Source organism: Penaeus vannamei, chromosome 18 (genome assembly GCF_042767895.1).
Source record: "Penaeus vannamei isolate JL-2024 chromosome 18, ASM4276789v1, whole genome shotgun sequence".
NCBI classification, from domain to species: domain Eukaryota; kingdom Metazoa; phylum Arthropoda; class Malacostraca; order Decapoda; family Penaeidae; genus Penaeus; species Penaeus vannamei.
In genome coordinates, this window is record NC_091566.1 from 1,409,005 (window position 1) to 1,422,400 (window position 13,396).

A 13,396-nucleotide genomic window follows, 5' to 3' on the forward strand; every position below is an offset into this window, starting at 1 on the left:
TGGTCGATGACATATGAGATTAATGTCACTGCAATCTGAAGAAGCTGGCGGAGAACAGGTAAGGAAAGGCCTGAGGCATGGGTGGTTAAATCACCCACGTACAGGGTGGTAGGGCTGAAACTAATCCGTTTAATAATGTGGTGCTCAACAATGCTCTGTTGAACACCATCGGATGGAGGAGAAGAAGGGGAAGTAGAAGCAGCAAGTTTGACACGGAAAGTGCGATCAGAAAGGACTTGATGAACACAAACGCTTCCATGTATGCCATAAGGAGATAATTGTCGTAGGGATATTTTGCCGCGTTGTGCTATCATATGCCTTTTCTAGATCAAAGACAATCCTGAATCACGACCTGCAAATACCGACGTAATTTGTGTCACGCAAAGAGCATCTGTCCTACAACGGCGAAATTCAAACTGATTTAGAGAAAAACAAAAAAAAAGTTGAGCCGAGGGTTGAGGCCCAAAATCAGGGAGACCCTAAACACTGGGCCTCAGTCTCCGTCTCCTAAGCACCCCCCACCCCCACACCACCCCCCCACACCGCCCAGACTACAACGGGGATAGGACAAAGGCGACAACTCTATGCACTCCGTTGTTTTAAAGTCACATGTAGATGTTTGAAATCGTATTGTCTTTTTTATCAATATCATTTTACTATTATTATCACAATCAATATCATCATTATTATTATTATTATTGCTATCATTATTATCATTATTGTTATTATTATTATTATTATTATTATTATTATTATTATTATTATTATTATTATTATTATTATAATTATTACTAGTATTATTTTTATCACTATTACTATTATTATTATATATGTGATTATTGTTAGTGTTATTATTGTTACTGGTACCATTACTATTATTATTATTATTATTATTATTGTTATTGTTATTATCATTGCCATTATTATTATCATCATCATTATTATTATTATAATTATTTGCAAATTATTGTTTTTTTATTTTATTATTATTATTATTATTATTATTATTATTATTATTATTATTATTACTATTATTATTATTATTATTATTATTATTATCATCATTATTATCATTATCATTATCATCATTATCATCATCATTTTTTTTATTATTATTATAATTATCATTATCGTTATCATTATTATCATTATCAATATTATTATTATTATTATTATTATTGTTTTTTTATTATTATCATTATTAGAATTATTATTATCATCGTTGTTATTATGATTACCATTGTTAATACCACTGGCATTATAGTAACAATAGTAATAATAATAACAGAGAGGGCGAAGCGTGAAAAAATAAGAAGATGGCAGAGACTAAAATGAAGACGAAGAAGGTGTAGAAAATGAAAAAAAATGAAGATGAAAAAGGCTTGGATGAAGGTGGTAAACATGGAGAAGAAGAAGCAGGTAAAGAACATAAAAAAAGGTGAAGATAAAGAAAATGATAAAGATAATTTAAGATGATGGAGATCATTATTATTATCATCGTTATTCTCATACTCACCATCATCATTTTCATTATCATTGTCATTATCATTATTACTGTTATTGTTCAGTATCATTATTATCATTATTGTTATTATTCTCATCATTCTTAATACCATACTTAATATCATTAGTATTATTGTTGTTGTTGTTATAACAATAACAATAATAATGATGATGATGATCATTATCATCATGAAAATAATACCAATAACAAAAAAATAATAATATTGATAATAATATTCTGAATAATAATAATAATAATAATAATAACAAAAATAAAACAAATCAAAAATAATATTGATAATAATCATAATAACAATAATAATAATAATAAAAACAACAAATAATAGATAATAAGAACAATGATAACTATAACAACATTACATTTATTTTGAATTCAAATATGCCTTTATTCTAATGAATTACAAAGAACAAGGACAGTTTATTAACAATATTACTGAATATTCATATGTAGATAGAAAGTTTTGCAGATGATAAATTACCACCACCAATTTATTAACAATATTACTGAATATTCATATGTAGATAGAAAGTTTTGCAGATGACAAATCACCCCCTAACTAAAATGCAAATCCAGGGAAAAACACTTTAAAATGTACTTCCTACCAGGTTGAGAGGGCGATCCGTTGGTCTAAAAGCAAACCAAGACAGATGGTACTTCAGTGCTACTGTACAATATGTATACCTTTTTTGCGACAGATGAAGGTAAGCATCATAGGCTTGAATATAATAACTTTAGCCTCATGTGATGTTGGACTACATAAAACTTTCAGTTTAATAAATTATTGATTTTTCTAATTACCAGGTTAATTATGAATATGATCACTCTAATCTTAAATCTGCTCAACTGATATCTTAAAATTATCATAGAAGCTGAGATTAATACTTCCCAAACCCACCCTTGAAGGGTTTATAATGGATCCTAGCATTTGTGCCAAAGCTCAAAGCACATGTAAACATACACCCACTATATTGAGAGCATCTATGTTTAGTCTGCTGAAGCTCATGAAGCTGGGCAATTGGGGCTCTACATTCTAGAGAAAATAACAAATCAGAGTATTTGGGCCAAACAAGCATTTGTGGAACATTTTCTTGACAAAGCATGTGATAAAAAGTTGCAGATTACATAGTAAGAGAGGAATGGTTAACAAGAAGAAAAGGAGACAAGTAGCAAATGAGAGAAGGTGTTGATTAATCTAGGCATCACTGTTCACACTTTTGTCTTTTTAGGGTAAAATTTGAAAACAGACACAATCTCTATAACATAATTTATCAATATATGAGGTGGATAAATGTACAGAGATGACATTCCAATGAAATCCTATGAATAAGTACAAAAATGCGTAATGTCAAACTTTCACAACTATCCAGTTGTATAAACCACAACACAACTTGAAATTTCCCAACCGAGTAATAAACATCAAATCTAATATCCCATTTCATTTCTTAGAAATAACTGTCTCCTAGTTAGGAAGAATTCTAAAATCTACTGAAAGAATTAAAGTGAAAGAGATAGCAGCAGTTGATTCAGAACCCTGCTCTCTTTTTCAAAATTTCTAGTTTATCTATATGTTACACAATGATATTGGTTGGGTAGGTATGTGGAGCAACAGTTATGGAGTTGCTTTTCTTCTAAAGTTATCACATTTATCTGGAAGGTTTACTGCCTTCCAGATTTTATAAAATCTATTGAGGCACCAAATATTATGTATTTGTCAGGTAATCAATGTGTGCTACAAGATAATTATAAATTCTTTATATAATATTCATAAATTCCTTGCATAAGCAACAAATACTCTTGTATCCATTTCACTGTGCACTGCAGACAATTGTTCATTTCCCACTAAACATATTTTTTGAAGAAGAGTTAAGATTAACCCATTGGATCCAGATGCTTCACTACCATCATGTGGCCCAAAATATGGGGCATTAGGCTTACTTGACCTGCCACTCTGCTAGGTGTGCGGCTTGTTGGCCAGGGACATATAAACACCTCTAGTTAGCATCACCTGTCCCTCAAGCCAAATTTTTTTCATGACATGATGATCAGGTCACCCGGATTCTATGGGGTTGAAGAACTAAAAACACTTCTAGCTTCTTCATAGATGTACTGAATCTAAAATTACTTGCATGTACACAAAATAATTTTGTATCCATTTCATTGCATTTTGTAAACTCATTCAATCCTCACTATACATAATTTATGATGAAGAGTCTAAAATAAAGAACCAAAGAAAACTTCATAAATGTGCAGAATTTATCAACTAAAAACAGATTACACTTACATATTTCTTACCAGAAACAAGAGTTAAGGGGTTCAAGTCAAAATGTTTTTTTTATCAGACAGGATATAAATAATATTGGTCATCTGGAAGGTTCAAATTTTATTAGGTGAAGTTTAATGCATATGCAAAAACTCAAGAAAGGAAAGAAGTATTACACTAGGCTTGAACTACTTGAAAAGTACAAGACTTTGCATTCTATTAAACATTTTCCCACAAACAAACATTCTCTTTCTGCAAAAATATATACAATGCATTTTATGGTTTATCTACAGTATCTTCCTCATTTTCTAATTTAGACTCACTTCCAGATTCCTCTTTGTCAGACAAGGTGAGGAGGGTTTTGGAAAGGGCTTTATAAGTAGTTACAGCAGACCCAACAATGCCAGTTACATCAGAAACATTAGCTGGCAAAATTAAGGTGTTGTTCTTAGTAGCCATGTTCTGGAATGCCTGGATATAGGAGTGTGCTGTTGATAACGATGCTGCATTGAGACCTGTGTAATGATAAATGAAATTAGTTAACATGGTTTTTACCCTTCTAAAACTTATATCTACATTTCTCAGAAAAAAATTCAGAAAATAAAAACAGGTATCAGGCAAACATGTTAAAACATTGATAGTTATTCCATACTCTCTAATATAAAAAAAAATCAAATTTAATAATTCCATTGGTCCTAATTGTGATGGGTGTCTTACTCAAGAGAAACAATGAACATAAGTATCCTTCACATACAGCAAGAATATAAATGTCTTTAAAAAAATGGTGTGGGTGTGGATGTGCGTGTGCGTGTGCGTGTGCGTGTCTCTGTCTGTGTTGTGTCCCAACCCACCTTTCGACCTTTAATGAACCAAATGGACGCTGAGTACTAACCTTCCTTATGTTCAAGAGCCTGACTGATAATCCCCAGGGCTTGGGCTTGACCCTCAGCTGCATTGATTTTTTCTATCTTATCAGCTTCTGATGCTAAAATACGAGCTCTTCGCTTTCCCTCAGCAACGTTGATCTGAAACATTGGGCACAATAAAGGACAATATCTCTGCGCTTTTCTCTTTTTCTTTTTTCTTTTTTTTTTCTCTTCTTTTTTCTTTTTTCTTTTTTCTTTTTTCTCTCTTTTTTTTCTTTTTTTTTGTCATACATATTAGGAAGTCTGGGTGGTTAAAAGGAACATCTACAAAAAGAGTTACAACTTGCATCATCCATACACATATCTTTTACACACATAATATTGGTTTCTTTACCCTTAAATAATAATTGTCATTTTCAGGTATACGTGCACACTGATTAAACACGGCAAGGGTCATCCTCCCAAAACATATAGAGAACAATCTGAGCTCATAAGAAAGTGATGAAAGTGTTAAAATATTCAATAAAGAAATATCTTTACCATCCTTTGCATACATGTAGTCCTACATTTTGTGTTTCTTTAGAGGTTAACTTATTGACACTGGGATGGTAGTAAATAAATTATGTGTTTACTGTCATTTTAGTTTATTCATTTTGTTTACACAAAGGTGGTTTTCCAAGACCTTAGTAACTAAGGAGTCAGTCACTAGTCCTACCTACCTGACCTGTTTATCCTTATCCTTGATATTCTGAAAGATACTTTTTTATCTCTTTGCTGCTGAAGTATTATAATAACAAAATAATAATTAACAATATCAATATCAATAGCATAAGAAAAAAATCAAGGAATGCGGAAACCAGGTGAGATTGCACGTTGCCAATTCTTTGACACCTTGGTAACAGAGTACTTGCAGAACCACCTATGTCTAAACAAAATTCACAAAACAGAACTACAGTGGACAGTACACCTATCTGTCTCCAAAAGGTTAAGTGAAAGTGAATACTAGTGAACTATCCTATGATAAAAAATCAATCATCACAAACAATAGAGCACAGTAAAAAAATATATATTTATTTATTTTTCAAAATATATATAAAATCTTTATCTAATTTCCAAAATATATAAAGAAAATATATAAACATCTGCACTTCACCTCGGCTTCTCTCACTCCCTCAGATTCAAGAATGGCTGCTCGTTTTCGTCTTTCAGCTTCAACCTGCATCTGCATAGCTTCTTGAACCCGACCAGGAAGTTTGATGTCTCCTGTTGATGTAGAAAAACAAAATTAATTTGACTTTCTCCTACACAATTTATTCTCCTATACAACTCCTGGAATGTAAGAGTGACCAGAGGAATTCATTTTACATACAATATATCTTCACTTCAGAGGAAAAGCACCAAATGAAATCTAAAATTGTTAAATCATTATAATCCCTTTATCACACTTCACAAATATAAAACTATATCATATGCTGATATCTAAGCTTTTATTTGCTCATTTCATATCAGTCATAATGATAAGTATTATTTAGAATAATTTTAAAATAATAATAAAAATACATAATAATAATATTAATAATAATACAACTATGCCTACTACTACTACTACTATTATTACTAATAATAATAATAATAATAATAAAATCAATAACAATAATAGTGGTAGGAATGTCAATAATAATATAACTGAATAATGATAATAATAATAATTATTATAATAATAATAATAATAACAACAATAACAAAACAATATAAATAACAAAGGCAATGATGATGGCTATTATCATTTTTATTTTCATTTTCATTTTTGTTGTTATAATCACCATCATCATCATCATCCCAACACCACCACCATAGTAATTACAAAGTCTGCAAGATATAGATACCTGGATATTGTGGAAGTTCAATTTATGACCTTCATAAAAAATATATATATATATAAATTGATTAAGAAAATAAGATTCAATTAAAGACCCTTATCACAACCTACCTATAGGAAATTCACTAAGTAAGATTATCAAACTTACGGATTTCATAACGGAGACAAGTGATGCCCCAAGCTTCGGAGGCTTTGTTGATTACCTCAACAATACCAATATTTAAATTTTCTCTCTCACGGAATACGTAATCCAGGGAAATTTTTCCCAATTCTGACCTGGAAAAGATAACGAGATATTAAAAGGCTTTGTTGATTACATTAACCGTCCCTATAGGTAAATTTTCTCTCACAAATTACAGAGAAATTTTCCCCAGAGAAAAGATCAGTAGAGCATCAGAGTATTTGTAGCATCACATGGGTGTATCTTCAACAAACTGCTAGATATGTCAAATCAACATTGCTCTTTCTTAGATCGGACCAAGACTCAGATTAACCAAGTAATTGAACAACAACCATCTCTTATCTGTCCATATACTTCTAAATACTTGAAAATTTCTTGCTTTGAGTAAGTGACAGGAATAAAGAAGATAATATCAACCCATTTGTTACCAACTAAAATTATCCCTGATCAGCCATCAATGCTAGACAATATATTTATATTTTTTCTGAAAACACTTCAAATGATTTAATGTATTGCAAAGAAAAAATATTTTGAAGACTAAAAAGTATTTTCACGGCAGATTCGGAAAACTAGAAGGTACTATAACTATAGTTTTATATCTAACCAATCAGTATGGTGTTGATGTCCTTAACACATACATCTATACAACAGGTTTCAAGGATGGGATTCCAGCAAGATGGAATATGACATCAAACATTACAGATTTATTAAAGAAACAGGACAGAAGTCTACTGAAGCATCTACCAGGTTATTAGATGAATCGTTCCTATGACAGATATGCAAAGTTCTGAACTCTCCATACTATTTACTGCTCCCAAAGGCATGTCATATACTTGCTTCTGTTACAGTTACATTTTCTTCCTTTATACATATATCAGTTATTAAGGCATGAATAGTAAATAAATCATATGCTTTGCAGAACCAACCTCATTGTAGTTTGTGCTAGCTGTGTGATGGCAAATTCTGGATCTTCTACTCCATAACTTGCTCGGTATGGATCCAAAATACGCAGATACAACACTCCATCTATGCTCAATGTCACATTATCTGTAGATGATCAGATAAAAATTTGCATGATAACACTTTAATATTTCCTTCTGAAAATATCAATACACAATAAGCAAGCATTATGTTCACTAAAAATTCTCAACATTCATTTCAATAATCATCATGAATAATGTCCAACACCATAAAAAGAAGGTCAAGAATGCATGCTGCGTTTCTATATACCATTTGCATTCACTGATATTCTCACTTACCAGAAGTAATTGCAGCTTGTTTTGGAACATCTATGGCAATTTCCTTTAAGCTTTGTACGTATTTGACTCGGTCTAAGAAAGGAATCAGTACATTAATTCCAGGTTCAAGTATCCGATGGAATTTTCCCATTCGTTCCACAACCCAAGCCTGTAATCAAAATAGAAAATATAGGTTTAAATAGAGACAGGTTACAGTTTTTGGTATGTCAGTAGCTCTGGACCAAAGGCCCATAAATGCCACAAAATGCAGTTGAAAATCAAATGTGATTAGAAATAACTGACATATCATTAAATAATATAATGGAAAGAGACATTTTAGCAGGGAATTCACTGGGGCCCCTCTACTTATATGCTATTCAAGTAGAGTATAATTTTCTGTCTATATAAAAAATTATTAGTAAAGCATAAACTGCAATCAATTTCTAACCAAGCAAAACTACGGTCAATTTACAATGAAGCAATAACAGAATCTTTGTCATCAATCTATAACTAGCTGTTCTTTAGTTGCCATTAATCAATTTTATACACTGTTTAGACATGAATTAGTTCTGTATCTAACCAATTTATGTACAACACTCATGACAAAGACAAAGTCATTTTCCGATACATAATACTCAAATAAAAGCCTTTGCATCTACTCCATTTCTACTACTTCAATTTTTTTACTAAAAAAATAACAAGTATGTGAACGCACAAACTATTAAATGGTTCCCCATATCATATGACAACTAAAATAAATTCTGAAATTTGTAATAATGATGCATAATTACAGACCTCTTGTTGTGGTACAAACAGCACGACAGTATTGAGTGGCAAATGTGATCTGTTTCTCACTGCCTGTACTGCAGGTGAACTTCGCGCTTCCTGTAAAAATATGGAAAAGTAACAGCGATAAAATAAAAAATATCAACTATGACATCAACATTAAGAAATATAACAATAATAATAATAATAATATCAATAATAATGACTATGACCATGATAGTGATAGTGACATGGTTAAAAATAAAGATGATAATAATAATAATAAACACTACTAACATGACTGACTCAAACACAAGATGACTGGCTGACTGACTGAATGACTGGATAGATTGATGAGTGGAAGACAGAACATAAGGAAAGAGAGAGCAAAGGAAGATAGGCAAAATGACCAGACTGGGAAGTATGCACACTCCACATATTTTCCTTCTTAAAAGGGTACACTAGGTATTTTGTCAATGCTTTCCAGATGTCACACACGCACACACACACACACGCACACATGCGCGCACGCACGCACGCACACACGCACGCACGCACGCACGCACACACACACACACACACACACACACACACACACACACACACACACACACACACACACACACACACACACACACACACACACACACACACACACACACACATACACATACACACACACACACACACACACACACACACACACACACACACACACACACACACACACACACACACAGACACATACACACACACACACACACACACACACACACACACACACACACACACACACACACACACACACACACACACACACACACACACACACACACTCACACACACACACACACACACACACACACACACACACACACACACACACACACACACACAAATATATATATATATATATATATATATATATATATATATAAATATATATATATATTCTGCAGACTAATCATGAAGGAGAGACTGGATTATGTTGATAAAATATAAGAAATTCAGGATGCTGAATCTTATAGTTAATCTTTACAGTATGCACTAATGTCCAGGAAATTATATTCTTGTAGAGGACAAAAAGTTGTAGTCATTGGTACAAGAAATAATATGCAAACATGAACACTAATGCCACAAATAAAGGAAAGAGATCCGGAAAGTCCACTTGGTTCTCCCAAGTTTCAGCAATATCTTGCCGTGTATAAAGGGTAAAGACAATAATTTGCCAGGGGTGTTGGGGGGCAAAGCTCCCTATTAACCCTCCCCTCAGGCAGTAATTCCCAATCATCAATCATATTAACTTAGATTGTTGACTAAATTTTGTGATATGGAGTTGGGGAGTACGTCCATACTATAAAGAATTACTAGTTTTATAAATGTTTGTATATCATACTCTAACATCACCTTGGTAGCAATTGGCTATATTGAGAGGCTAATATACTTAATATTACTATAGATAGCCTACAATAAATAGGTTATTACTGAAATATAGTCGTCATAATACATGTAACTCTTACAAGCACTGTCATGCACGATATATTTTTATTCAAATTAACATAAGAGGATGAACAGTATAAAATTCAGATGTATAGTGCTTCTAAACGAACCATACAAATCACATTTTTGTGCTAAACTTCTGTACAAGATTTTTTTGTGTTCTATTCTGCCCGACCAGGAATTTTGCCTGACAGACTGGGATCACATAATAACTGCCTTACTTTCCAATATCACTGAGATGAGTGGTTTCACAGATTGAGTGACACACGACAGACTAATGGACAGACAGACAAAAGATTGATAGACCTTGATAGGTAAGTAGGTTCGTAGACAGACAGATACAGGTGGAGAAACATACTGAAAACATGTGCAAAGTAAAATTCCATTCTATTTATATAAATACATAAGCAATAGTGTCTTTAGCTAAAAAAAATTAAAATAAGAGTTTATATACGTTCCCATGTGGCTTCGATGCCCTTTTTATATCTTCCGTTTACCTTCATGAAGGTGTATTTCATCATAGACTTCATTGACCTATCTATCGTCTTTTACGAAACACGAGAGAATTTTCCCTCGCCTTGAAAGACATCAAAGGACAGAGTACAAAGAGGAAAGAAATACACTTTATGACAAGGAAAATCACTTATTCATACAAGCGTTATAAATGTAAGACACGACACCACCCATTCATTCCACTCGCTCCACCACAAGCATTGCCTCAGACACACAATTCTACGAAGCATATATGACAATCTGGCCGCCCTTTAAACGCCAGATAGCAAGAGGAACACTAAATATTACCAGCAGACTTCTACACGGCCGCAAAGCTCCTCTTATAGTTGCACTAATCATCTTTGTGATTAATTTTTCCCTGCCTCTGGGTTCAGCCTCGTCAACTTGTTATGAAAACTTCTATTACTCCGTCTGCTACATGGGTTATAAAATTTATAATATTATCTATGTCCTGTCTTATGGTGACAATGCGTATATTATAAATGTAGATTTTAATGATAACTGTGTAAATTTAGAGATTGATACGAAAAACAGTGGCAAAATCATTTTATATAAGAATGATGTTGGTAATGGCGACTTTATTTACTGATATTCATTTATTCACAAGAAATTTATAAATATAAATATAACCTACATTTAGCAATAACTTCACTCACAAGCCTCGAAATTATCAAAGCCCCAGGTTTTATCGTATAAATTTTGTACCTGTGTCCTCCAACCCTAAGCGTTCGGCCAATTCAGATTATACGGACGCATGTATACCCGGCTTTGACAGTTGGTAGAGCTTCTTCCAATGAATGGTGGTCATGGTAAAATATAATAATTGTTGCGAATGTTGAGCCATGAAAGGTATTATGATGATGACAAAAACATCCAGAGGCATTATCTGAATATGATTAAATAAAAAGTTTTGGCATATATTTTGGATTTCTAGTAATGGTTCATCAGATGTTTTGCACAGTTAAAGGGACTTTGTATATACTTTAAATCGTCGTTGTTAAAGTGGTAGCCATACATATTAATTTACGAAAACTTTAGCGAAGTCTAGTAAGCATGAGTAAATTATCATCTATGTTCATGTTGATATAATAACTAAATGGTTAATTTTTTCACCCCCCCCCCCTCTCCTGTCACCAATGTGAGAGCCGTGTTAAAGAAAGGCTGGCTTTGTGCCTGAGGGAGCCATGGGCGCGGTATTCCCTTATCCCACAAGAGGACCCTGAGGGGGGGAGGCTATTTCTCTCCCCGACATACTCCTGGCTTACCATGGCTAGTAATGAGGATTTTACACCCTCATTAGGGCCTTTGTGGCTTGCCCCTTTATCAGCTAGCTCCACAGATTTAATTCTCCCGATTCCGGAGCCCAAGCTCTCCTTTGACCACGACTCCGAACGCTGCTACTACTACCCCAGCCTTAATGCCTACTTCCACCTCAGTCCAGTCCAAATTATCCACCCAGACCATTACTTAACCTCCAAAAAATATTCCTCTTCCCCAACATCCTCTACTTCACCTCCTCCACCTCACAATTTTCTGCACCCACTACCCCCTCCTCTCCTAATACCACTCTGCAGCCTTATCGTCCACCTTTCCGCAGTATACCTCTCTCAACACCACTCCCTCTTCCACATGTCCCCGCCCATCTACTACTCCCACGTCTACAAACCTTTTGAAACTCAGTGTAGCCCAGATACAATTTTCCGTTACCCATCTACTTACTCTGACAACTGTCTCCTCTTCCAGCAATGTCTAAAAAAAGGCAGTTTCCTTCCACATCCGCCATCTTGTCACTGTTATATCCGAGTTTCAAGCTAAAGCGTTATCAGCCCTAGATGACTTCACAGACAAACTCATGCCTACCTAGCCCCATCTCTCCCTCAATACCTGTACCGGAAATATCTCCATCTCCCACACTAACTGCCCTGTCTACGGCAAGGATTGGTCAGATTGAGGAGACCTGATCGCCTACTTCATGGTCTCATGATACAGTTTAAGTACACTGATTACAGTGTTATACCATTCCCCTTAGGACCCGCTATAAGTCCACTAATATTGTTGAGAGTACTTTCCGTAGACATGACCTCACTTTTAATGTTCATATTGGCGAAGAGTCCATACTGCTCCGATCATGTCAACCCCCCCCCCCTCGTCAGTGTCAGAATTGTTGGCCATGAGCGTGACGTCACTGTTCTGCTGTCACGCTCATGTGTATTTCATAAGGACTGCCCTACCTACAAGTTTGAGTCCGAGGTGGCAATTCTCAGATTCAACCTTGGCCTCACTTGAAGAAGCACGCAACAAAGTCTTTCTAACTCCCAAGATGTTTCTACATCTCCGCCAACATCTCTTCCCATTCCCACTACTACTCCCTCCCTTTCCCAGTCAAATTCTTTTGCCATTCTAAATCCAAACGCCCCGATCTCCACTACTATTCCAGACACTTCAATCTCTACTTCCCCGGTACCTACCCTTCTTCCTCCTCGCTCAACTCATCGCACAAGACAACCCAAACGTTCCACTCCATCTTCTAAGGCATCCCCTCCTCCATCAACCTCTCCCTCCTCCTCAAACGACTGTCCCCTTTTCTCCCCCTTTAGGAAAACCTTTGTTTCTCAGAAACTCTCGAAAGCATTTTAAACTATCTCATCCCGATCCAAGATAACATACCT

General features: G+C 34.3%; 1 protein-coding gene across 1 annotated transcript; it reads right to left on the reverse strand.

The window, feature by feature from the left end:
• Positions 1 to 3,890: 3,890 nt before the first annotated feature.
• Positions 3,891 to 11,180, reverse strand: Stoml2 (stomatin like 2). Its single transcript, XM_027365418.2, has 8 exons — positions 11,016 to 11,180; positions 8,745 to 8,834; positions 7,971 to 8,118; positions 7,638 to 7,758; positions 6,679 to 6,806; positions 5,805 to 5,914; positions 4,678 to 4,810; positions 3,891 to 4,300 (listed from the first exon to the last, which is right to left on the reverse strand). Exons 1-8 carry the CDS (start codon positions 11,064 to 11,066, stop codon positions 4,062 to 4,064), a joined length of 1,020 nt encoding a protein of 339 aa, XP_027221219.1. The 5' UTR covers positions 11,067 to 11,180; the 3' UTR covers positions 3,891 to 4,061.
• Positions 11,181 to 13,396: the final 2,216 nt, after the last annotated feature.